Source organism: Amblyraja radiata, chromosome 8 (genome assembly GCF_010909765.2).
Source record: "Amblyraja radiata isolate CabotCenter1 chromosome 8, sAmbRad1.1.pri, whole genome shotgun sequence".
In the NCBI taxonomy this organism is placed as follows: Eukaryota; Metazoa; Chordata; class Chondrichthyes; order Rajiformes; family Rajidae; genus Amblyraja; species Amblyraja radiata.
Genome location: NC_045963.1, coordinates 34,426,537 through 34,453,921, shown reverse-complemented (window position 1 = coordinate 34,453,921; position 27,385 = coordinate 34,426,537). Strand labels below are relative to the sequence as shown.

The 27,385-nt window shown below is 41.8% G+C and overlaps 1 protein-coding gene across 1 annotated transcript in view; it reads right to left on the bottom strand.

Annotated features, from left to right (window-relative positions):
- The window catches only part of epas1 (endothelial PAS domain protein 1), a 111,700-nt gene extending 84,549 nt beyond the window's left edge, over positions 1 to 27,151 (bottom strand). The window contains exon 1 of the mRNA XM_033025534.1: positions 26,587 to 27,151. Coding sequence (XP_032881425.1) covers positions 26,587 to 26,612 — 26 coding nt within the window. The 5' untranslated portion in view covers positions 26,613 to 27,151. The remainder of the gene's footprint in view (positions 1 to 26,586) is intronic.
- Positions 27,152 to 27,385: the final 234 nt, after the last annotated feature.

Sequence of the window (27,385 nt, the reverse complement as noted above, 5' to 3'; positions counted from 1 at the left end):
AAAAGGAATGTAAACAGCAGAAGGCCACCTCTGTCACTCCAAGGCATGTTCATTCATAGCTGGAAAGTTTTTTGGAGAGGAGACTTGTGTTTTAGAGATGGCACCAAAAAGGCAGCAGCGCAGGGGGAGGGCACAACCCTTAAAAAAAAACTGTCATGCAGGTGTTGCCCACCCAGGAGGGGGAGTGGCAGGAGGTGATCCCACAGGAGGTGATAGCGCAGGAGGAGGTAGCCCAGCATGAGAGACCCCTGGAGGAGGAGACCGGGATGGTAGTATATGTCCCCACTGCCTCATTTGAAGGCAGCAAAGCAGCCCTTTCTCCTGTGTCTGACACAGCATCAGAGGCAGATGCCTCATTGGTGGTGAGGGAGGGCTGGAGGAAGGTTATGCCCTACACCTTCACCAGGCAGCAGGAGGGGGACCTTGAGGAATGCTTCCAGCAGAATGCCATCCTGGAAAATGAGGGATACAGAGACAGGGACAAGAATGGCATGCTTGCCATCCACTGCCCCACATGTGTGCTTAAAGTTCCATCTTTTGTCAAAGCCCAGCGCCACTCTCTTCCAGTCATCTGGTGTACTGGGACAGTCCATCACATCATCTCCATTCACCCATTGAGACCTCTTCTTGTGCTTCCTCTTCACCCTTGCTCTTCCCCTTCTGCCTTTCTTAAAAGGCTGCTGAAGCAAAAGGGCTACCTCAAACAGCAGTAGTTGTATGTTTACTAACATCCTCCAAACTAGTTCCTTGCTTGCTTGAATGGTTCAGAATGATTTTTTTTTTAAATTAGTGAGAAAAATTGAGTGAGAAAAAAATGCAGACATGACCATTTTATCAGGTGATAATTTGAGTTGTAGACACTCGTCACTGGTCGTTGTTGGTTTTCGGTGTGGTCCTCTGAGGAGGAAGGGGGTCGTGCTCATTCACGGACCAATTTGCCAGAGACCATCCTCGAGTAAAACGTACATGGTCGAAGCCTGTCTTCAACATAGTCGAAGGAGGTCTTCTTCATAGTCGAGGGAGGTCTTCAACATAGTTGTAGAAGGTTGTACACATAGTCGAGGAAGGTCGTAGGAGGACTTAGGTCACCGCGACCTTGATCTTTTTTTTTTTAGTTGTTTAAGGTCGCCAGAGGTCGCAGTGGAGGTCTCCCAAGTGGGACAGGCCCATAACATGAGCGTTTTTCAAGTCGTCCTGTATAACTAAAACCTTATCTAATTGGTCTTCCACTTATAACTGGATTCAACAACATTGGAAAGAGTTAAGAGCCTGTCCCACTTGGCGATTTTTTCGGCGACTGCTGGCGTCATATTACAGTCGGCAAAAGATTTTGAACATTTCAAAGTGCAGCAGTGACAAAAAAATGTTATGACACTTGAAAAAACACCACGCGTCATACATCATCACACCGCGTCACGACATATTTATCGGTGATGTGATACGTCAGTCAATGATGCCGGCAGCCGCTGAAAAAAATCGCCAAATGGCACAGGCCCTTTAGTGTTGCTGCAAAGATGGTATGAAGTCTTTGATAATGACAATTGTAAGAGTACTAATCCCTTCAGGCAATGGTGAGTAGAAAGGGACAAAGATTCTCCAGGCAACAGCAGCAGGAAAGGATGCCTTCGACAGAAGAACTCAATTATCCCACTCCAAGAATGGAGGTGGAAGTACAGAACAAAATATTGCTTATCATTCAATGGTTGCTATAAATATTGCACGCACATTTCCCCCTGCAAACGCAGAACAAATTTAAAGCCCAGGCTATAGTTTCCAATCAAAAGTGAATTCATAGGAAAAGAATGAGCAAGTCAGCACAAGTTAGGAGTTATAGGATGATTATCTACATTCTTCTGAAGGCAAACTTGGAATGAGGATCCAGTGATCAATCCACTGCAAAACTCTATGCACAACTGTCAGCATTTATTATATCATTATGTATGGTTGGCAAGTATTAAACCAATGATTAATCCTGCAATAAACCAAGGAATATGTATCAAGGCCTGGAACTGTTTGCATTCTCCAGAAAATGAGTATTTTATAGATGTATAGGAAGGAACTGCAGATGCTGGTTTAAACCAAAGATAGACACAAAAATCTGGAGTAACTCAGCACGACAGGCAGCATCTCTGGAAAGAAGGAATGGGTGACGTTTCCGGTTGAGACCCTTCTTCAGGTAGATGATATCTCTCGTTTCCCTTATCCCTACCAAGTCTGAAGATGGGTCTTGACCAGAAACGTCACCCATTCATTCTCTCCAGAGATGCTGACTGTCCCGCTGATTATTTTATAGAGTTCTACATACCTTCCTGAATCTAACACTCTATGGCCAACAATGTAAATCTTCTCATCCATCTTATCCACCTGATCTGCTATGGTCAACGTTCTCTAGACATGCACTTTGAGGTTCCTTTGTTTCATTCAAACAATCCTTGTCCAGAATTTATTCCTTCTTTCCTTGCCCCAGTCTGCACTAACAAAATTCCTGTACTTCCCAAAACAAAATTATATTTGGCCTGATTAGGTTATTGATGCCCCCCTGCAGTCAATAACCTTTGACTTCACTATCCACAAAATGACAGCAATACAAATTGCTTAATTATGGCTTTAAAACAACACATCATTGATTATTAGCTCACACAGAATTCAAACACCGAGTCATGCAGAATTCTAATGGACCATTAGCCAACTTTGGATCTAGTTTGTCACTTTACTACTGAACTCCTAGTTCACTATTCTGATCACTCTGCCATGTATTACTTTATAAAATTTAATGCACAGAGCTTTAATATAGATTCTAGCAAAGGCCAGAAATGCCATGTGACAACAAAGGTTGGAAGCCAACATATATAAAAGCAAATGTGAATATTTTAAATTCAAAATAATAGTTTTTTTTCCAATATGCTTTGAGAGAGTTGATAGCAATATTCATTTCTATTGAGCTCTACATAAAGAAAAATATATCAATGAGATCAATATTGTTGTTGGCACACTGATGAGATAACATTTCATCACCTCCTGCTCAGAAGCATCTAGTGAGTGTTGTGTTCCTCTTGGCGCTCCAAACCTGTTATTCAACATTGCATAGCCTACAACAATCCATGGCCATTATAGATACCTTGCGTGTTATCACGGAACATTAAATCCAAAGATAGACATAAAAAGCTGAGTAACTCAGTGGGACAGGCAGCATCTCTGGAGAGAAGGAATGGGTCAAGATCCTTCTTCAGCATTTCGTCTTCAAATCCAAAATACATCTTTGGTATTTGGATATTGGTTTGTACAATAAGGCATAGATTAATCAAGAGTAGACATCATGGCTTTCAAAACAAGATTATTTCTGAATAATCCAATGAAACTTCTTGGAAGAGGCGACAAAATATGTTGAAGGCAAGGTTGCCGAAATGGTCTATATTTATGTTCAATACGGCTTTTGACAAAGTGCCATATGGTGGAATGGTCGAAAGATAAAAACCTAATGGATCCAGACAAACTATATATGAAATTGATTGAATTGATTGAAAGATTGGGGTGGTACAGTGGCGCTGTGGTAGATTTGCTGCCTTACAATGCCAGAAACAAGGGTACGATCCTGACTACAGGTGCTTGTCTGTATGGAATTTGTATGTTCTCCCCTGACTGGTGTGGGTTTTCTGTGGGATCTCCATTTTCCTCCCACACTCCAAGGTTTGTAGGATAATTGGCTTGTTATAATTGTAAATTGTCCCTATTGTGTGCAGGATAATGTTAATATGCAGGGATCGCTGGTCAGAGCAGACTAGGTGGGCTGAAGGGCCTGTTTCCATGCTGTATCTCTAAACTAAAACAGAACTAAACTAAATGCAGCAGGGAAACAAGCCATACCGACCACTGAGTTATCCCGACCATCGATCACCCATTGACACTAATTCTATGTCATTCCACTTTCGCATCCACTCCCTCTGTAGAAATAGTGATTTACAGACCCCCACGTCCTTGGGATATGGGTGAAAAGCAAAGCACCCAGAGGAAACCCACACCTCACAGAGAGAATGTGCAATCTGCACACCCAAGAACTTTGGTCTCTAGTGCTGTGAGGCAGCAACTCCACCAGCTGCGTTACTGTGCAGTATGCCATAAATGAGGTATTTGTTTACAATTTGAAGCCTGCGACTAGTAAAGGACTACATGGGTCATTGGTGCACCACTTGCTGTTTGTTATTTACCTTAACAATCTGGAAGTGAATGAGGTTTGATTAATATGTTCGTAAATACAATACAATACAATACACATTTATTGTCATTTGAGCCCCAGTGAGACTCAAACGAAATTTTGTTTCCACAGCCATACAAACAAAAACAATGTCCTACAGACATACACACAATTAAGTTCACACAAACATCCTTCACAGTGAGCCCACTGTGATGGAAGGCAAAGTCTTTTCTCTCCCCTGCTCTCAATTTCTCTCCCGATGTCCAAGCTCCAGGCGGGTGATGATAAGTCCCACGGCCATTTTAGGCCACGCGGGGCGATTTACGGCCCTGCTCCTGGTCTAGAAGTCTCGAAGTTGGAGCCCCCGGCGGGCGATGGTGAGTCCCACGGCCATGAAGCCGTGCCGGGTGATGTATGACCCCGCTCCGGGTCGTTCCAACCCCGCGACACGGGCTGGAGAAGTCGCGTTGCGGGAGCTCCGGGAAGTGGTCTCTCTCTCCCCCCCGGACCCGCGAGCTCCCGATGTCCCAGTCCACCGGACCTGCGGCTGCGTTGCTGGAGCCTCCGAGCCCCAGGAGTCGAGTCGCAGCAGCGAGTCACCACCGCTCCCCACGCACCGAGGCCGGCCAGCCCCACGATGGTGAGTAGTCCGCAGCTCCGCAACTCCGCAGTCTCCCGAGCCCCCGGGTCGTTCAGGTTGGAGGCCGCTCCACGGTGCTAGGCCCCAATGACAACGGAGACCCGACAGGGAAAAGGTCGGGTCTCCCGGACAGGGAAGAGATTTAAAACGGTTTCCCCCTCCCCCCCCCGCCCCCCACATATACACATTTAAAACCAAGCTTAAAAAAACACAAACACTACATTTAACTAGACAAAAATAAAAAAAAAGACAGACAGGCTGTAGGAGCCGCTGCAACGAGTCGCGCCGCCACCAGGAATGACAGGAAAACTGGTAATGCTATTGATAGAAAGATCATCTCTTATCTGCAAGGAGAATGATAGTAATAAGTCATAAAGATAAACTGATAAAATTAAATATGAGGAGATACATTTGTAGGTGATACAATGGTACAGCTTTAAAGTTGCTGCCTTTGATCTGGGTTTGATCCTGACTACAGGCGTTGTCTGTACATTCTTCCTGTGACTGCATGGGTTCCCTCCCGCATACAGGTTTGTAGGTTAATTGGCTTCTGTAAATTGTCCCTTGTGTGTAGGATAGAACTAGTATACAGGTGATTATTCGTCATTGCAGAAATGATGGGCCGAAGGGCCTGTTTCCACACTGCATCTCTATACTAAACATTTTTGGAGAACTAACAAGGCTAGAATATACAGAATAAATGATAGATCCCCAGGACATACTAAGGAAATGAGAGTCTTGGTATAAGACATTGGTGGTAAGACAGCACACTTTACTGCTTTCATTAAATAGGGCATAGCACATCCCAGGAAGGAGGTACAGCTTTATTAACTCCTTCTCCATTGGAGAATGGAGTGCGTTTTTGGTCACCATGCTATAGGGAAGACATAGCTATACTCGAGAATGGATGGAGAAGATCCACAAGGATATTGCCTGGGACTGGGAGCTCCAGCTTTGTGGACTTTGTTGCAGTGGAAAAAGCCTAAAAAAGGAAAATGTAGTGGAGGATTGGAAGTATATAAAATTATAAGTGGTACAAGGTGGAGTAAATAGTGAGAAACGTACCTCATGGTGATCTATAATGAGAGATGATCCAATAAAAATAGGTGATTTATAAGGGACTGGATGGTATTTTTTTTAATATAAAGGCAGGGGGTGATTAAAATCTGGAACGTACTGCCCCAGGGTGTGGTGGAAACAGATATAGTTGGACAAGTGGTATTTAGGTGAACAGTTGCAATGCTGTGGCAAGAGCAGTCAGGGGTTAAATGCTGGAAAATGGGATGAGGTAGGTACTGGGTAATCAGCACAGATACATAATGGGCCAAAGGGCACGTTTCCGTGCAGTTCATGAAAAAACATAATTTCACTGTGTACCACATTATTCAGCGGGCGTGAGCAGCCAAATTTCTATTCAGCCAACAAGTCTGGTTGGATATGAGATTAGATCAGGGAAGACGGAATGCTGCAGGACAAAGGCACTGTGGCAGCTACCCAGGAACCCTGCACGCATCTGCATGTGGATCATATTGTGGTTGACCCAGCAACAAAACAGCAAAGATATATTACCAAGTCAGGATGGGATGGGACGTCGTCAATTATCATATGCATTTATACAGTGAGATACAAGTACCATGAAAATCTTGCTTGCAATGGCAATGCACATAGATTCAGCCAACACAAACAATTTATACAAAAGTTACATAAAAATCCCACAAATTCTGCAAGACAGTAAAGAGAAAAAGAATGCAAAAATAAGACATTGGTGCAAAACACTACGAAAAACAAGTCCATGGTGGTGCAAGTGATATAGGTATCATTGCAACACAGGCACATAGACTCAGACAACACAGCAACAAATTAATACACAAGTTACACATATTCTGCAAGACAGTAAAGAGTAAAAGGATGCACAAAAAAAAAAGATATTGGTGCAAAACAACTCAAAAACAAGTCCATATTCCAGCAAGAGATGGTCTGCAGTTCCATTACCGAGATAGGATTGGGGTTTGGTAGGTCGGCTCAAGGACCTGATAGTCATAGGACAGTATTTATGACTTCTGTACTTCCTGCCCATTGGTAGCAGCAAAAGGGTCTAATCTGAATGGCTAGGATCCTTGATTGATACAATCCCTTCTTGTGACAGCAACTCATGTCGATGGTTTCTGTGGTGGGGAGGGCTGTGCTCATAATCGACATGGTGTTTCTATACACCTGCTGCCCTTGCCCTTCTTTGTGATAGGAGTCATGGGTTTGGGAGATGTTGTTGGATGCTCTAGGTGACTAATTTAGATTTATTTTTATATGTAACAGCTGGTATCAAGTGGTCATCTTTTGACAGAAGGTTTTATATAGCTGTCATTAGCAGATGACAGATCTCAACTATTCCTAGACTCCTGTAGTTACGCAAGATTATTTATGTCCTTTTCATGCTGTGCGTTGGAGAGGCTTCTGCCAGCTCACCTTCGTTGACCTGGTCGTCTGTGGTGCTACACCTTGTTGTGTATACCAACACAGTGTCCTCAGTCTGAAGAAGGGTCTTGACCTGAAACGTCACGCATTCCTTCTTTCCAGACGTGTCGCCGGACCCTCTGAGTTACTCCAGCATTATGTGTCCACCTTCGGTGCAAACCAGCATTGGAGATTCCTTCCTATACATTGTTGCTCCTATGCTTCCTGTTCATCTTGGTCCTCATGAGATCCAAATAACTTAACCCAAGTAGTACTCTTGCTGACCTGATAAATGTAGTTTATTTTATTGTCATGTGTACTGAGGTACAGTCAAAACTTTTGTTGCGTGCTAACCAGTCAGCGGAAAGACAATACACAATTACAATCGAGCCATCCACAATATACCGATACATGATTAAGGAAATAATGTTTCGTGCAAGATAAAGTCCCAAATTGATGATCCGATGCATCATCCTTTAAAAGTGGCCACAGTGACCTGTACCATCAAAGTACACTTCAAAAAGTTGTCAAGTAAACTTCTTGGCTCAAATTGCAGTACTGTGAACTAAATCTTTCGCCCAAGCAGTCAAAAAACGACTATCACATTTTTATCTATTTACCATCACCTATTCTGCTCCCTGAATTGCTCTCTTTTACTTGTCCTGATTTGATTATCAATCTGCAGAAGGCCTTGGACCTTACTGATACACCTTAAATTAATTGTAAAGGACTTGCGAATTCCTGTTTAGTTACCTAGACTGAAAAGAGCAAATACTGCAATCCAAAACAGATTGAACTGGAATAAAAATGTAGTTTAGAGATACAGCTGTGAAGCAAGACCATTCGGCCCATTGAGTCTGTCCTGACCAACAAGCACCCACACACTAGTGAATAAAAGTGTGAAATTCGGGATCTTCCAACTCTTATTTTGCCTTTAAACAAAATGTCGCAGAGTCTAGATGAGAAGAATTTGCAAAGTACATTGCCATAACTCTGACAGATCACAGTTGTAAACCAGCAAAGCTTTTTTTTGCGTAACAGAAAAAAGTGACACAAGCAACTGCTGGTACTCTTCTTTTCAGCTTTGAAATGTTGTTTCAGACATGAACTATATGGTACGTGTCAAATTTAATGTTCCAAACAGATAATTTCAAACTTCAGGGTTTCTTCAAAAGGCAATCACTGGGTCTGCCCAGAACTTAGTATATAACCTGATGCCATATAATAGCCGTGTGATAGGTTTCATTGTTTACCATTGCTTGTCCTTTGACAACAGCTTTTGTAATTCACAAACATGTCACGGGCAGCGATCCAGCCAAATATCATAGTTATACGAGAAGCAAGGAAATATTATGCAAGTCCACAGGAAGTTCGAGGAGACAGTCTTCTGGGCAGGCTCGTTGAATAGTCCGTGTGAACTTGTGTTGACAGGCAAGAGTTCAACCACATGGGCCAAATCAGTGGCAGTCATTCCCACTGTGGGGAAGAGGGTTTATTCTGCACGCTGCATGTAGGCAATAATCCTTTCTGTGCTCAATCAACAGGCATGCAGCCTCCCTGTTTTTAAATTCTAATGTGCTCATTACTACAACACTGATTAACTACTTAAGTGACCGTGGGTACATTGTCACAAAGGGGAGCATCTGTTCCGTTATGTTTCTCAACTGAACTTCTAACCTCAACCAAGATTAAAAATACGCACACAATGTTCTTTTACATATTTCTTGGACTTAACAGCGACTGCATTCTTGTGGAATCCATCTTTGTTCAAATGGAACCTTTACTTTCCTTTATATTTCAAACAGGTCAAGGAAACAAAATTCACGCTTTTAATGAGGAATTTTACGGACTTCCTTCCTTTCTTGAAAACACATTTTCCGTATGAAACATGGCCTAATTATTTGAAAATCGATACGGCACAAGGATTTTTGCAAATGGTCATTAAACTTTTATACTTCATATTTTCAAAATCAAAATTCCAAAATCAAAGATAGAACAGAAAATGAAAAGGGAGTAACTTAATGCTAATCATGTCTATCTTCAGAATAGATCAGCATCTGCAGTTCTCTTCTACATATTGCATGGGATGTAGACATCCCATAGCCTTTCTGCCAATTGCAAGGGACATGTTAGGAAATATGGTGACATTTCCCATGGCGAATACACTTCAACTGTGCTCAAGCCTGCAATAATTCAGAAGAAAGCCCATTTGAATCCATTCGCCACTGGCAAATTATGGCATTTTAATATAGTGTTCCCAAAACCAGAGATCATTACTGCCTTGAAGGCCACCATCACCAAGCTGCACACCAGAGTTGAAAACATATTGCAGATCCTCGTGCATCGCCGAGTCAAATCCTAGTACTGGTCGACACAGTGGCGCAGCAGTATAGTTGCTGCCTTTTAGCGCAAGAGAATCAGGTTCATTCCTGACCTTGGCTGCGGTCGGCATGGAGTTTACACATGGAGTTTACACATTCTCTCTGACCGCGTGGGTTTCCCCTGGGTGCTCTCTGTTTCCCATCACATTCTAAAGATGTGTAGGTTTGTAGGTTAATTGACTTCTGTAAATTGTACCTAGTGTGCAGGATAGAGTTAGTGTATGGGTGATCGTTGGTCAGCGCGGACTCAGTGGGTCAAAGGGCCTGCTTCAACACTGTATCTCTAAACAAAAAACTAAACTGGACTTCACTACTTTGCTTCACTTGGAGACATACAGGTTTTTACGTCAATTGGTTTTGGTTAAAAATTGTAAATTGTCCCTAATGTGTAGGATTGTGTTAGTGTATGGGGATCGCTGGTTAGCACGGACTCGGTGAGCCGAAGGGCCTCTTTCCATGCTATATCTCTAAACTAGACTGTCTTTTGAGATTGCATTAGTCCACGTTCTTGAATTAGTGCATTCTGTTTAGTGAAGGTACGTGGTGAAGTTATTAAATCTCAAATATCATGCATAATCAATACTATGAATCATGCACATCATCAATTCCAATAGCAAAACCTTTTTTTTTGGCAAAATGCAGAAGTCTAGAGTTTCTATTGCCCACCAGGGTGATGCAGATTATTTTAAAACCCAATTGGAATCATAGCGCAAGCATAGCCTTCTTGAAATTGTGCAGTTCTCGAGAGCTGGACGAGTTTGAAAGGGACGGCGAGGGAGATTCTAGTGATTGTTCTAACTGTGGTTTGTGAATTGCAAAAGCCTGGGATTCGGGGGGAAGGTTTTATCCAGAAGTTTAAGGCTTTTTGCTACCAGATCAGCTGCTAGAAGTGTGCTGGGATAATAGGATTAATATCCAATAGACCTGGAAATCTGCCATCATCAAAGTTCAAGGATGTCAGGATTTTTCTGCATGCACTTTCCTCCAGCAGTATGACTAAATATGATCATCCCGCAGATATCTTTGACCCTCCCTGGAGTTCATTGTCATCAGCAATGACACCATGATTGCCTAACCATGATTATCAAACCAGAAGTTCTATTCTTCCTTCTGCATTAGTCAGTCTCACCACCTTCGAAATGCTACCATGGATCATCTATGACCTAATAAAAGAGGTCAAAGTGAATGAACTTCAAAACTGATAAGAAATAAACAGGAATGTACCCATTGTCTTGGCAAAAGGGCTAAAAGACTAAACTGATAAAAACAATTGAATCACTTTGCTATGTTCCCACAGGGAGAAAATATCTAGCATTGATTCAAACCAAGCTCTGGCCTCAAACTAACCACTATATAAATTGCAAAATATTAAGTATTTATAAAATTAAGCACTTCAAAATATTTAGAAAATACCTCCCAGATTTGAGGCTCTGGTGTTCACATAATCAAGGTTCAAATGCTGCTCCATAATACAAGCATGGCGTAATTAGTTGTGGATTGAACCAAGAGTTGTTCTAGATTGTGTAAGAAGGAACTGAAGTTGCTGGTTTAAACCAAAGACACTCAAAAAGTAGGACAGGCAGCATCTCTGGAGAGAAGGAATAGGTGACCTTTCGGGTTGAGACCTTTCTTCAGATTGATGTTTGATAACTGCTTTCAGGTGGTGACTTTTTACAAGATTTCTGTCTGCAGCACCTAAAGTGAGCAGCTTAAACCTTTAGGATCACATGTCCCTCCATCATAACAAGTCAGATAAAATTGCCTAAAACGTTTTAGACAGAGGAACTGAAGAAATTCACAGCTGTAGCTGTTCATTCTTCAACTTCAGATCAGCATTTGAGGAAGTTAAAGCCCTGTCCCATTGTATGAGTTCATTCAAGAGCTCTCCCGAGTTTAAAAAAAAAATCAGACTCGTGGAAGCACGTAGAATGTACGTAGCAGGTACATCGGAGCTCGGGGACGTCTCTTAGCGACTCGTAACGCTAACGGCAGGTACTCGGGAAATACGGTAAGCTCGGGAAGACTCGTGAAGATTTTTCAACATGTTGAAAAATGTCCATGAGAGCCCCGAGTACCTGCGAGCGGCCATTACCGTAAATCACCGAGTCAAATCAGGGCAAACTCGGGAGAACTCCTGAATGAACTCGTACAGTGGGACAGGGCTTTAAAAAAGCCAGCTTCGTAACACAGAAATTCCATTACAGCTTGTAAAGTCAACAATTATCAGCTCATAACAACTAGATAACTCTGCAATCTTGGAAACGTGCACTGTGAACTTTAGACCAAGCCTATCAAGACTAATTTAGATGGTCTTGATGCCTTCTACCAGATGAGAAAAAAAGCTGGAAACTTTCATGCTTTATTATATGTGATTCAACAAGTGCATATGTACCAATTGCAGGCCTATTCTACAATTATTGATCATATGGCATCAAAGTTATGTGTTAAAGATGGTTACGTTTATAATTATTTCCTCATTTGCAAAGTCTGGAAAAGGAGTGTGCACTATTAACAAATCATACCAGTGTTCCTATATCAGTCTTGGCCAGAATAGGCCTCTAAGCTACTAAATATGGAAGCCTGTTTGGAGGTATTGCAGCTCTTCCATTTGCCAAATATAAATATCGTAAATAATGATGCGATGCATAATATTTTAAAATGTCTTTGTACCCTTCATTCTCTAACCTTGGCTGACTGAAGCTGCCTCCAATTCAAACCAACAGCAGGAAAAAACTTTCTATTCTGCCCAGAGGTTCTGCAAAATCCAGATGGTCAAGAATTACTTGCATTCACAGATACACACCCTCTCCCTAACGTAGAACATAGAGCAGTACAGCAGAGGAATAGGCCCTTCGGCCCGCAGTGTCTGTTTCAAACATGATGTCTAAACAAATTAATCTCATCTGCCAGCACATGATCCATATCCCTCCATATGAACTATCTGGGCTGTGAATAACTGGTCCAGCGCAATAGACTAGGGGTAGAATTTGTTAAAGCACCCACAGTGCAGCAGACTGTGTACTGACTCAAACACACCAGAAATAATTGGGAGGGGGGGGGGGGGGGGGGGGGGGGGGGGGGGGGGAGAAGAATTCACAGCTGCTGAGAAATAAAAAGAAAAAATACAAAAGGAATCAATGAATACTTTTAACAACAATGCTGATCTATTTCCTCCCTAGCCAAGGACAAGTCGGCCGTCTATACGACCCAGAGACCAACCCTTTCATGACGCTGTCTACGTAGGTAAATATTGAAAAGGAATAGGACATTCACTCATCAAACAGGTTCGGGGAAGGAAAAACAGGAAACAAGCTATACTACAAAAGATCTCATTGTCATAACATATGATGACTTGATATTATCATAACTTGTGTGATCTGCCTGGCTAAGGAAGATTATTTTTAAAATGCACCACAATAAAATATTTTTAAACAATGTGTCACTTCCTCAGCAGGAAAAACTGTATTGATATACCTTTGGTCCTGCCATAGAAATGACCCGCAGAAACAATCTTGATTGTCATGTTAAGCAAATAAAATTAGACGCAAACATTGCACGGCCATAAGTTTCTACATCTCGCTTCTAATTTTGCAGTTGCTTTGAATCCAATCATCGAAATATGCAAGATGCAAAACTGAATTGGTTAATTAAATTTAGCAAGCTCACCATTGGTGATGATAAATTGAGGTCTACAATTAATTTTTTTAGTACAAAAACATAATCGAATGAGCTAAGAAATAGATAAATAGGTAAATAAATAAGACATAGATTATATCAAATTTCATAAGCAGCTCAATTTGAAGAAGTCATGCAATTTGAAGAAGTCACGCTGAATGTTGTTCAAAGAAAACAAACGAGTAAAATGCTGAGATTAAGCCCATGCAGTAACTTGGGCAAGCCAAATTCGGGTTCTTATTCAACCAATGGATTTTTGCAAAAGTAACACAAACAGCAGACATCAGAAATAAGGGTCCTGTCTGCTTCGCACAACTCCCTCACGAGTACAATTTCTCAGCTCCTGATGCATATACCATTCTGCATAAATGTTTCAAGAAAGCACCTTTCAAATGGTATTGCAGGCGTGTCACAACTCCAGCAACATGGTTTTGAGCCTTGCATCTAGTGCTGTTACTGTGGAATTTGCACGTTCTCCAATTCCCCCAGATTATCTGGTTTCGTCCCACAATCCCAAAACGTGCATTAGTAAATTAACTGCCCTCTAAATTACCTCCAGTGCAAATGAATAGTGGGAGAATTGGAATATTATTGGGCATGTACGAGATAATTTGTTATAGAAAAATAAGTGGAGGAATGGTAGTGATGGTTGGTCTAAGAGCCAGCTTGGACTCGAAGGGCAAAGTCATGTCACGCCTATGTCATAACGAAATATGAACTATGAAATTAGATTCAGAGAAAACAGCAGAGAGTTGAACATATCAGAATGAGCTTGATCAGAATGGAGAATGTAATCAACGGTCATAATGTATTTCCAGAGCCTCAACTTTTGATGAGGTGGCACATAAAGTTGTTATTGCACTTGACAATCTCACAGCACTGAGAATAATACATTACCGTAGAGAAGAAACTGGTTAAAGTCAAAAGAGTCAGGTATAATGGTTCATTTTCAGGATGGCAATGTGACGCAGGAGCAGGTGCCACAATGTTCACAGCCAGATCATCAACCATTTACACAAAAGAACGGAGCAAAATATTAAGCTGTGACAGATGATGCAAAAAATAGAGGAAAACTAATATGCAATGATATAAAAGGTCTACTAGGGGATATAGATTGGTTTAGTGAGTGGGCAAGTTCCAGATGGGATGTGTGAAAATTGTCCACTTTGATTAGAAAAACCAAAATAATTAGTGTATGTTGAATGGAGGGAGACTCTAAAATGTGGAAACAGAGAGAGATGTGGGAACTCCTCATACATAAAGACAGGAAGTTAACATGCAGGTACAGTAAGTAACTGGAACCTTGACCTTTACTGCAAGAGGGAAGCTGAGTTAATGTACAGAAGAAGCCTTGAATGTCCTAAATCTAAATCCCAAAAACATCCCAGCAAAGTTCACACACAGGAAGATTCATATGCATGGAAGGTACACAAAATTGCTGGGGAAACTCAGCGGGTGCAGCAGCATCTATGGAGCGAAGGAAATAGGCGACGTTTCGGGCCGAAACCCTTCTTCAGACTGATGGGGGGTGGGAAAGAAAGAAGGAAAAGGGGAGGAGGAGGAGGAGCCCGAGGGCGGGCAGATGGGAGGGTGGGAGGAGACAGCTAGAGGGTTAAGGAAGGGGAGGAGACAGCAAGGGCTAGCCAAATTGGGAGAATTCAATGTTAATGCCATAAGGACGCAAGGTCCCCAGACGGAATATGAGGTGCTGTTCCTCCAATTTCCGCTGTTGCTCACTCTGGCAATGGAGGAGACCCAGGACAGAGAGGTCGGATTGGGAATGGGAGGGGGAGTTGAAGTGCTGAGCCACCGGGAGGTCAGGTAGGTTATTGCGGACTGAGCGGAGGTGTTCGGCGAAACGATCGCCCAACCTACGCTTGGTCTCACCGATGTAAATCAGCTGACATCTAGAGCAGCGGATGCAGTAGATGAGGTTGGAGGAGATACAGGTGAACCTTTGTCGCACCTGGAACGACTGCTTGGGACCTTGAATGGAGTCGAGGGGGGAGGTGAAGGGGCAGGTGTTGCATTTGTTGCGGTTGCAACGGAAAGTGCCCGGGGAGGGGGTGGTGCGGGAGGGAAGGGAAGAATTGATGAGGGAGTTGCGGAGGGAGCGGTCTTTGCGGAAGGCAGACATGGGGGGAGATGGGAAGATGTGGCGAGTGGTGGGGTCACGTTGGAGGTGGCGGAAATGGCGGAGGATTATGTGTGGATATGCATGGAGTTAGTTCAACCATTCATTTCACATTTACAGAATGCAACTTGTTTTTGTTGAAAATATTTAAGATTTACAAAAAAACTTAGACACATCATGTAATTTTATCAGAATCTCAGAATTATAGTACCCAAAATTAAATGAAAAACTTTTCTTGCATTCCACATCCCCAAAACAACAAACTTTTTTTTGCATAAGGGCACTCTGAAGAAACTATTTCCAGGACAAATCTTTAGGAAATTATACTGACTGACAGTTTTCAATGACTAATGATAGTTTAATTAAAAACAATTTTAAATTTACTTTGCCTTGAGGCAATATTGCTGTGGAAAGGGTGGCTACCCTCAAGTGTTTCTGCAAGGAATAAAATAACATCCCTATTACTGTTTTCCTTCCCCGCCACCATTCAACTGATCAATTGCGGCCAAACACTGAAAAATATTTACTCACCTAATTGCCCATAAAGAGCAAATTACTTTATATTTCCAATTTCACAAGGTACAGATTCAACAAAGGAACAGAGTGTGTCAATAAGGCTACCAGAAATGCAAGTGGGATCCTGGTCTCAATGAGCAGGTGCATGCCAGGACAATGAAAGGATGACAACAAAAAAAAAAATTTAAAGTGTGGCTACCAGGCATCAAGGAAACTTTCAGGAACCAATAGGCCTCCTAAGCCTCTGCACAACTTGCACATAATGAAAACTTTTGTACCTCTGAGATTCTGTAGCAGGATTCTCATAGCGCAGCGAGTTGCCATTACAGTTTTCACCTGCTAGTGGTGCAACAGAAGTTGTTATGAGTTTGTTAAATGGCCGAGCCTACAAATAGAAACAGTAATGGAAATGGCCATGACTCTCTAGCTGGTATAAATGGGCTCCAGGTTCTGTGCAAAGCCCTGTGCCAGGTTGGCACTTGGTTACTCCAAATATTTCAAGACTAAGTGAAAAGGTTCTGGCAAGTTTCCCAACGCACCAAGCATATAATTGTCTCTATTAGTCATTTCAATCATTGTGTCTTTTAGTCATGTCTATCAAAGTCCTGATCAAAATCCAAAGCAATAGATCACATAGATTACATGTGATCACATTTAGTGGAGCTCTACAATTCTCTGCAAATTAGCACCTACGTTGTCCATTTTACAAAATAATCTGTGTAGGAAGGAACTCCAGTTGCTGGTTTGCACCGAAGATAAATTCAAAATGCTGGAGTAACTCAGCGGGCCAGGCAGCCTCTCTGGATAGAAGGAATAGGTTCATACATTACTTCCCCCATTCTTTCTATCCAGAGATGATGCTTGACCAACTGAGTTACTCCAGCATTTTGTGTCTCTTAAAGGGATCTAATGGCTCATAGTCACTAATGCTTTCCATCTCATTAAATGCAGGTCAAATTTCTATGCTGCCCTCTAAATATCTATATTTCAGTATCTAGAAGCAAGTTTGAAATGAACTAGCAGTCCTTCGTCATTCTCTTCCATCAGTACTACCATATCCTGGCCAATTTGCAATTCTTAGTATTTAAAAAGGAAAACTACAAAAGGAGGTAGAACAGGAAGAGTAAGAAAATGGGAGGAATGTGCTTACATTTATTTGTAAGTTGTAAATAAAAGGTCCACTGCACCAACACTATTAAAAATAACTCCTGAACAAAGTGTGACATGAACTTACAACATTGCGTCCAGGTACCAGGTGACCAACTTCGTGTCTTGACAACAGTAGGTATCCGCTCCCATGGTCTAATGGGATGTGTCAGAAGGGTTTCCCAGACAACATTCTTATTGAACATTTCTTTCAAGATCTCCAGTGCCTTGGATTCCACACTCCGCCCATCTACTGTCATTTGTGAATGTTTCCCAGGTCAGAATCACTTTCTCTCTGATCACTAGTGCTTTAGCCAGGTTCAGGCACCGCAGCTTTTAGAGATTCAAACTAGTTGTAAGTGAAGTGAGCCAGTACTAATGTTCTGGCTCTGCAAGTGTACAGCTCCACAATGCAGTAACTGTACAAATGATTGGGCAGCACAAGTTGTAGTGATACATGCATTGCTTGCTTTCAGCAGGTACAGGTTAACCAAGCATCACCACTACAGTGTCCCTTTACAGGGTCGATCAATCTTGGCTGCAATTTCAATAGTATGAGAGTGCCAAAGAGTGAAGTTTCTTCAAATAATTTGAGAAATGTTGTGTTAGATCGGGGCTTACTTTGTTTATTGGACATTTTAAGTTTTAATCAAGCAAAAGAAACAAAATAATATCTGAAGTACCCAATAACCATTTACTTCAAAGCCGTTAAGCAAGGTGAAATATATATTCGATTGTTAAACTACGAAATGATTGCTTTAAGTGGAGGAAGTGTTACGTTCAATCAAAGGTTAAAATACTTCCCTTTTGAAAACAACATACCAAATCTAATGTTTATAACATACCAAGACTCAGTGACACCAATCAACAGGGGAAAAAATAATGACGTTTGGGGAAATTGAACAAGACCTGCCCGATGCTTTGGTTCTATATTGCTGTACACAATGAAGTCCAATGCAAAAATCTGCAGGAATCAGATAGCAATCTTTTCTACCCAGAAGCTTGAATAATTAAACATGGTAGGCTCCTGAATATTGTTGTCTAGATCTTTTGAAGGGAACACCCTAAACATTCTACAAATCAAAGTAAAATGCTGACTTCACAAATTGCCAGAGGTTACGAGCAGGGCAATTCTTGATTTAAATCTTTTTATTTGAATTTCACAGCAATTTGCATACATACAATGATAACAGACAGTGACAATCAAGGCATAATTGTGCAACAGTATGTAAGCGACCCTCAAACCCCTTACCCTTACCCACCTTCAACCCACCCGAATCAGGTCGGAACAACACTCACATACATACACATCCACACAAATATGGTAAGATAAACGAAACAAAAAGTACTAAAAAAAAAAAAAAACTTTAAAAAAAGGGGTCACTAATAACAGTAAATAAGTAAGTAATTAAATAAATAAGTGTGGGGGGGGGGGGGTTAAGGGGAGAGCAGCTGCAGTAGAGCAGAACAATGGTGGAGAGCACTCAGTCCTCTTCCAAGTCCGGGGACAAGTTGAGAGAGTTAACAAGTTCCAAGAAAGGGTTCCATGTATCTAGGAATGTCTTGTTAGAGCCTTTGAGAGAGAGAACCTAGGCTGGCAATTGCAGGGCAATTCTTTTATTAAAAGATCCGACTTCAAAATTAAACTAAACCAACTGTGCTTGTCCAAACAAAACATTCGTTTTTACAGTCGTGAATATGCAAGTCAGCTGTGCCCACATGCTAGCTACTGTGCAAGCGCAATTAAGCTAATTCATTGATTATTTTCTCAAATTTATTTTAAATGAACAAAATGACATTCTTGCTGTCAAAGCAACTGATGGAAATGATACTCGTTGATATTTATGAGTAACTTCAGATTTAAAAAGTCAAAAGTCTCTTCAATTGTTGTTCTTCAGCAGAGCTTACAGTAGGAAGACTAGCTTCCGCAAAGGACCTGTGGGTTCTGAGGTGACTGATATATGCGGTGTTGGACCAGCACACTCAGAAGGGGGAGAAGGTTCTGCAGGGAAGCTGGTGCTTGACATTGCTTTAAACCTTAGGGCTCTTTCTGCTTCACCTTCATGTGCTCTCAGAGGGATTCAATATGGTCTGGTCCATCCTGGTTCGAACGTTACCAAACAGGAGACTCATGAGTCAATAAGGGATATTACATAGCAATTGCTCCTTGCCCTCTTCCACACACTTCCCAAGAAGAATTTGAGGAAATGCTTCCCCCTCCCTCCTGAAGCACCTCTTACACAACATTCAGAACAGTGCTTGTTCCAAGTCTGGTCCGTAGATTTAAGAGATACAGCATGGAAACAGGCCCAACGAGTCCGTGCCGTCAAGCGATCACCCTGTACACTAGCACTATCCTACACACTGGGACAATTTACAAATTTACCAAAGGCAATTAACCTGTAAACTGGTGCGTCTTTGGAGTGTGGGAGGAAACCGGAGCACCCGGGGAATTCCCCATGCGGGCACAGGGAGAACATACAAACTCCATACAGACAGCACCCGTAGTCAGGATCGAACTCGGCTCCCTGGCGCTGTAAGGCAGCACTCTACCGCTGCATCACTGTGCTGCCCTGGTGCTGGATAGTATATATGGTGTTTAAGAAGGGTTTCGGCCCGAAACGTTGCCTATTTCCTTCGCTCCATAGATGCTGCTGCACCCACTGAGTTTCTCCAGCATTTTTGTGTACCCAGTATATATGGTGGCCTGACTGGTCATTATCAGAACCAGATGCTCACCTGGGAGAGGACACTGATGTTGATTATTGTGCTCCATCTATGCGTTTGGAGAATTCGTGAGGAGGTGGGGTTATTGACCACTGAAAATTGCTTGAATCTCCAAAATACACAGTAAAATGAGGCTCACTGCTGCTCAATAGGCATTTATAATTGATAATGGGATTGAGTTCCTGGTCTTTAAACACCTTAATCCTCAGACAGCTGAAGGCTGTGTCCGAGTTGTACCATTCCACTCTGAGGAAATTGTATTTTTCCATTTGCCATAGCACTGAAATGCACTGAATGGCGCAAAATTCCTGTATCGCATGATAGCATCAAACTAAACTCGCCAAATAATTTTCCGCCGATTTTCACTTCAGCATAACTACCTTGCTGATGGCATGTCTTAACTATTATAAATAATTTCCATTTATAATCCCAGGGACTTAAAATTAACTACACTACTGTAACTGTAGCAGATTTAAGCATTTAATTTGCAATTTATTTCTCCTTTCCCTTCTCTTTTAAATCAATCACTCTCAATACCCACTTTAATAAGATCTCATCCCATCGTTAATTTAAGATATGATGCTTTAAAAAAAAATTGCTACATCAATAATTCTGTATTAGATAAGAATGCACTTGCATTGTCAACCCTCTTTAGTCTCAAATTAATTCGGCATTTTGCTCTAATTTTGAAAATCACAGTAATTTGGCTCGGTACTTCAACTTCCTTCTTTCTCTCTGGGATGTTTTAAGAACATAAAACACGCAACACAGAAACAAGCTCTTTAGCCCAAGTTGCCGACCATGGTGGCAATCTGACTAACCCCATCTGCCTGCACAGAGTCTGTATCTCTCCATTCCCGGCCAGTTTATTTGTCTAAATATCTCCCAAACATTACTGGCGTATTTGCTTCTAGCTGCTCATCTGGCAGCATGTGCCAGACACCCACCACCCTGTAAAAAAACGTTGTCTTGCAAATATCCTTTACACTCAACCTACTCATCTTAAACATATGTCCTCTAGTATTTGAAATGTCCACCCTGGGAAAGAGACTGACTAGCTACCCCGTCTATGCTTTTCAATATTTTTATATATTTGTTTCAGATCATCCTTCAGCCTCCAAATGCCTCAGAGAAAGTTTGTCCAACCTCTCCTTTTGGAGAATAAACTCAAGTTCAGGCAACTTCTTGGTGAACCACTTCTTCGCCTTATCCACAGCTCCAACATTCATAGAGGGGCCATCAGGACAGTGTATACTGCTCCAAATGTACACCAAACGTTTTAGACAGCTACACATTTTCTTGCCAACTTTTATATTTGTGTCCTGACCAATGAAAGCAAGTACATCACAGGCATTCTTTACCATCCTATCCACTTGTGCTGAAAATTTGCCCAAGATCTTTATGTTAATTAATGCTCCTCCAGGTCCCATCATTTACTGCATAATTTCTTCTTACATTTGACTCCCCAAAGAGCATCACAGCACCACTTGTCCAGATCAAACACTGTCTGCCATTTCTCTGCCCATATTTCCAAATGACTAATATCATGTAGTATCCCTTGACAACCTTCGGCATTATCTCCAACTCCAACTACAAACTTGATCAGACCATCTACATTTTCATCCAAAATATTACTATATATTAGAAATGGGAGTTTCCCGCGTTGATCCTTGGTCACAGGCCATTGGTCACAGGCCTCCAGTTATCAAAAAAAGCCCTGTCCCCACCCCACCTTATGTCTTCGATGACGAAGGGGTTGTGTATCCAACCTACCAACTCACCATGGATACTGTGTGACACAATCTTCTGGACCTGCCGACTATGAAGGCCCTTGTCAAATGCTTTTATGTCCCTCGTTTATTGAATGGTCACTTCCTCTCATTCCCTTTGTGCCATTATACAGATCTGTCCTCAATGTCTTTGCAATGTCCAAACGTATTACTTCAAGGGCTTCACAACTGATGCCTTCAAAAGCCATTCCCATTTCTTACTGGCTACTTGCTTTAAAAGACCTAATGTTTTTTATCCCCAACTTTAAATACCCTACTTTCTTTGTCAATTTTAAGTAAATAATGAATAAATAATAGTTAGTGTTTGAACTGCTATGAGTTGATTGATTTTACAAACTCACTGGGCTATCACTAACATTACCAATGGCTTATATTTCAGTCAAATTCTGAATCATTACTGTTAGTGCAAGCTTCAATTATTACACTTCCATTAATGGAACACGCAAGCATGCTTATTAGCAAAATCTGCCACAAAAAATACTCACAGGGCCATTATCGCAGGAACTGTAAAGTAAATTCAAGTGGTACAACTAAATATGGCATTATTGATTGTCAGGCAAATATTTACAAGGTAGAAGTCCAAGTGACAGTCATGGTTAACTATGAGCCATTGCAGGAAGACCCATATTATTAGCAATCTTGACTTGGCTTCAATATTCTTTATAATTAAAATATATACTTTCACAACTTTAGCTTTGAGATCACTTAATGAGCACAAGAGATTCAGGTACCCCAAATTCAAAGTGTCATCCATCACATATGAACCTGTAGTTCAGTGATACCTTTATTAGTAAGGCAATCAAACGTATGTAAACCCCACAAGGTCTGCCAAAATAAATGTGCACACGAGTTGCTGGAAGCCTGGATTCTTCCTTCCTTTTCAAGTGCTAACTAGCTTGCATTTCCGAAATGCTTAGTTTAGTTTCCAAAATCAATACTTGCAGTATTAATCATATTATATTTCCTAGGTCACACTTCAATAAATCAAATCCATTTCTAACAAAACCTAAATCCTGAACGGATCCAAATGGCACACACACATTCAAAACTATACAGTTGCAGAGAGATTCACAACATTGTTCTTCAGAAATATAAAATGTATACAAAATCCAGGAACCTGCAACAGCCAACATTCCCATTGTAATTAAATTTGCCTTACATTCACGGGTACAAACAAGATGCACAAACAAGATTGCAATTCCAGCTGCCTTATATTAAAGAGGTCCAGAATAACATATTCTTATATCCTCTTCCTCATTATCCACCTGCCCAAACACAAACCTCAGGAACTCTTTGCTTATTCTTAATAAGTGAACTACATTTTCAAAAAAATACTTCCGAATGTGCCATGCAGGTATGTAGCAACTAGCATAAGATATAATATCACAAAATAAAAGATCAGGACATTAGAATTGTTTTCACATTTTGATTAGCGACTGGACCAAATAAACAGAACAACATATCAACTCCTTATTGTGAATTTGGAGTTGGTCATTAATGTCACATATCCTCCATCTAGTATTTCCAGCAAAAACAGAAATGTTTTCACGTCCCTGCATATATCACCTTTGCAAGAGGAATGACAATCATAAAATAAACAGCTTTGCCAAATCCTTTCCCCTCCATACCCTCAGCAATGAAATAACAATTAAATACAAAAACAAAATAAGGTTATCAACCCGAAGAGCCACTACTATGGGATTGAGATATCAACAGTCAGTATTCATCGTATCTGTGAAAAATATAAACCAAGATTCTCAAAAAAGTTACTGGAATTTAATGACCAAGAAATGGAAATGCAGTACATTCGTCGAGCAAAAGTTGAGAAAAGCGCCTTTATGTAAAACCACATTTACTCTGGTGGATTTAAAACTCTTCACAAACACCTATCCTCAATTCTCTCTCGCACACCTGTAGTTGATGAAACACCGGAATCACTCTCCGGTTTGTGCATCCAGATTGTTTACTCGACTAAAAGCAAACACGACTACATGTAAAAAAATATAGAAAAACCTGAACATTATAAATTAATTAAGTTCTCCATTTAGAACGGAGATGAGGAAAAACATTTTCTCCCAGAGTCGCGAATCTATGGAATTCGCTGCCGCAGAAGGCAGTAGAGGCCAATTCTCTGGATGCTTTCAAGGGAAGTTAGATAGAGCTCTTAAAGATAGCAGAGTCAAAGGATATGGGGAGAAGGCAGGGACGGGGTACTGATTGTGGATGCTGATTCGGATCCATTTCGGAAATACTGATCAACGTGTATCGCGGTGCTGGCTCGAAGGGCCGAATGGCCTACTCCTGCACCTATTGTTCCGACAGAATACAGGTTACAACTGCAATGGGCCACTTCGGCACCAATTTCGTTAACTTTCGTTTTCCTTAGTGCACTTCTTACCACACGACCAGGTTCGACGAATTTACACTTAATTCACGAAATAACAAGCAAGTATGCGTAAACTCGGAAAGCAATGAGACAGTTACTCCCATCTCACATAACGTGTACAGGTGCCGCGTTTATGAATAAAGAGGGTTAAATGAAGAAATATTTCCAACTTTTAACTCGTGTTATTTAAACTTTAGGATCTCCCAGAAAAGATGAACAAAATCTTTCGTCCCATCTCACCTCCTTCCCATCATTTAGACAATGCCGTTTAAAGAGGGAACCTGTTCATCCTTGCTTGTCACTGCTTTTCCCAAAATGTCCCCTGGAAGATCACCCCAGTTTCGTTTTCCTACACACGCACTGATCTGGTTTCAACCCTTCGTTTGAATAAGGATGCTCGAAACGTGAGCCGACTGGAAATCACGTCCTTCAAACTGGACCCAAGCGAGTCCAGCAGCGGTGAACTTGCGTTGTGATTCTGGACAGCGCTCCACAGGTTATTTACGCCGGACAACTGTCCCTTTACATGAACCTGTTGCAAGGTTTTTAAACAATCGTGCATTAGCTTATTGAAATCCCACCCCTCTTTATACACCACTGTAGTCAGTCAATGAAATAACGATGAAGAGCAGCAAGCTGTATTACTCTTTCAATATTCAAATATGTAATTGGACTTATTATCTATCTACCAGCCTACAATGGCCTGTTTCTTTTATCATCGTAACTTTTTGGCATATCTTTAATTCATTTGTTCTATATCTCTCGTTTCACTTTCCCCTGACTGGTCTGAAGAACGGTCTCGGCACTAGACGACACCCATTCCTTCTCTCCAGAGATGCTGCCTGTCCCTCTGAGTTACTCCAGCATTTTGTGTCTATCTTCAGTTTAAAGCAGCATCTGCAGTTCCTTCCTACATTTATTATCTATATACTTTGTTACCAATAAGTTGCGCGATAGTAGCGCGGTTTACAAAGCGAAGCGTATGCTGAATCCGGTTATATACGAAGATGTTTACAATGCAAATGAAGGTTTACTGCATTTTACCTGCTGATCTGAAAATGGAGATTGAAGGTAGGGAAAAATGCTGGAGAATCTCAGCGGGCGAGGCAGCATCTATGGAGCGAAGGAAATAGGTGACGTTTCGGGTTGAGACCCTTCTTCAGACTTCTTCTTGAAAATGGAGACCAGTTACTTTTCTTTTATGTCAATTATAAAAGGTTACGGAGGATTTAACTTCCTGCAAGATTATTTTGCCATCGTTTCACAAATTTACGTTTCATTTCTGCAGTACGGTTGCTTTGAAGTTTAGGAACGGCCCACTGAGAAAGTAAACGTTAATTGGGGTTAAATTCCTAGAGGAAAAGAAAAGTATTATTGCATCTCATTTTAACGCCAACAGTTGCCCTTTCAGCGTTAAGTTAGGAAACACGTTTATGGTCGAGTCTTCCGCTGTTATAATACAATTCCCCCATTATCACTCATCATGCCGCTATACGCGTTGTAACGTGTTACAACTTGCGCTAAAAAGGCAGCATTCAGAAACAACTGTTGAATTTGGCCCATTTGGCATAATACGAGTACAATATTAATCAGCTGCTGTCGGGGCGTCTGCAAGCGCTGGGGTTGCAATGGGTGAAAGGAAATAATGTACATAAAAGTCCAGGCCGCTTCTATCAAAACGTTCAGAAATCTCAGTTCATTATTTCCTCCACATCTTAATTAACAAATGATTTATTGTCAACTAGGAAAAACCATCAGCTGGGAAGGAAAAAAAACACAAACGCTGGGATTTAAAGGGGGTTTTCCCTCATGCATCGAAAATTAAAATGTGATGCTCTCGCTGCGAATGCAGGGATAATTCTGACTGAAGCGCAAAACGGAACTGGCGGTGCAAAATAAAATCGTTTCAAAAACAATTATGCATCAGAATTGCTCCGGTTTATGATAAACACGTGGATAGTTGTGTGGGAGTTTTGAACTTTGATTAAATGTTGGTACATAGCAGAGAGTGTCTAGTTGCAACGAAAGTTTCAACGTTAAAATAAAATCCTCTTTCAACCGGAGTCCAGTGGAAGTTGTGCCGAGTTGTCAGAGGTCAATCCCGCGGCTCCGGCCTGTTGTCATTATGTGGAAAACATACCGTGCGCGGGACTCCGCAAACAGCCCGAGCAAAGCAAACATGCGAAAGGGGTGGGAGTGAGAGGAAAACATATTAACTAACTATTCAAATAACTCGGTCCCTTTCGCAAGTGCTTGCGGATCTTGATTGGAGCGGACTGTCTTTTTGCCCTTGGCGAAGGGTTTTGAGAGAGAGGCAAAGTGGCAGCAATGAGACGGGTCGCAGCTGACAAGCGGCTACGACCTGCTCACCTCGACCACAGACTCGACCCCAAAACAATCGCAGCGCCAACCAGAGACCACCTTATAACTCTCTCTCTCCATTTGTGCGTCGGTATCCAAGACATCTCGTCCCTTGTCACCAGCAAGTTGTGACTTCAACTAATTATTACTGATAATTTTCAAAAAACATTTGACTCTAACGTCTTACCTTTTCTTTTCTTTTTCGGCTGTCATGGTCCTGGCGATTCGTGTTTATAGCAAAGAAGAGCGACAAGTGCTGGTGATAATCGAGGTTCAAACTTGCAATACAGTGCAGAAGGCACGACTCATACTTTTTTTCTCTCTCTCTTCGACTTTCACTTTCTCTCGCCCTCTTTCACACACTCGCAGAGCCGAACGTTTTCGTCGTTGTTCTTTGATGGGGGTTTTTTTGTTTTGTTTTGAGATGGGGTGGTGGGGGGGACTTTATTTATGTTTTCCTTTGCTTGTCAGCCTCTTGTTTTCCCGAGTGTAAAAGTAAATGTCCAGTTGAGTCAAGTTGGTTGAGGTGGTGAGAACACTCTGGCTGTGAAGCCGACCATACAGTCTCAGGACACTGCTGAGGATTGTACAGCCGCTCCCGACGCGAAGATCAATTAGAAAGAGGGCAGCGATAAAGGAAAATCCTGCTCTTGTTTTTAAACGTCCACTAGGGCGGGAGGTTTACGCTTCGATTACCGTGACGACTTTTCTTCTCTCCTGTCCTTCTTGGGCCAGTTGACAGGTCGCTCCTCGCTCTTCGCTTTGTAATAGGTTGCAGCGCTGCGCCGCCCCGCCTGTCCCCGCCTGTCTCAACCTTTGCCCGCTCTGCATGGGAGGACCGACCACTTGTGGTTACATAACACCTTTTCGTGTGAGATAAGTCCTGCTCCTGGGCAGTTAAAGCGGTGATAACCGATGACTATTTTAGCCTGATTACACCCAAAAAATAAAGAGAGGGGGGGGGGGGGGGGGGGGTGTGCTCCCGG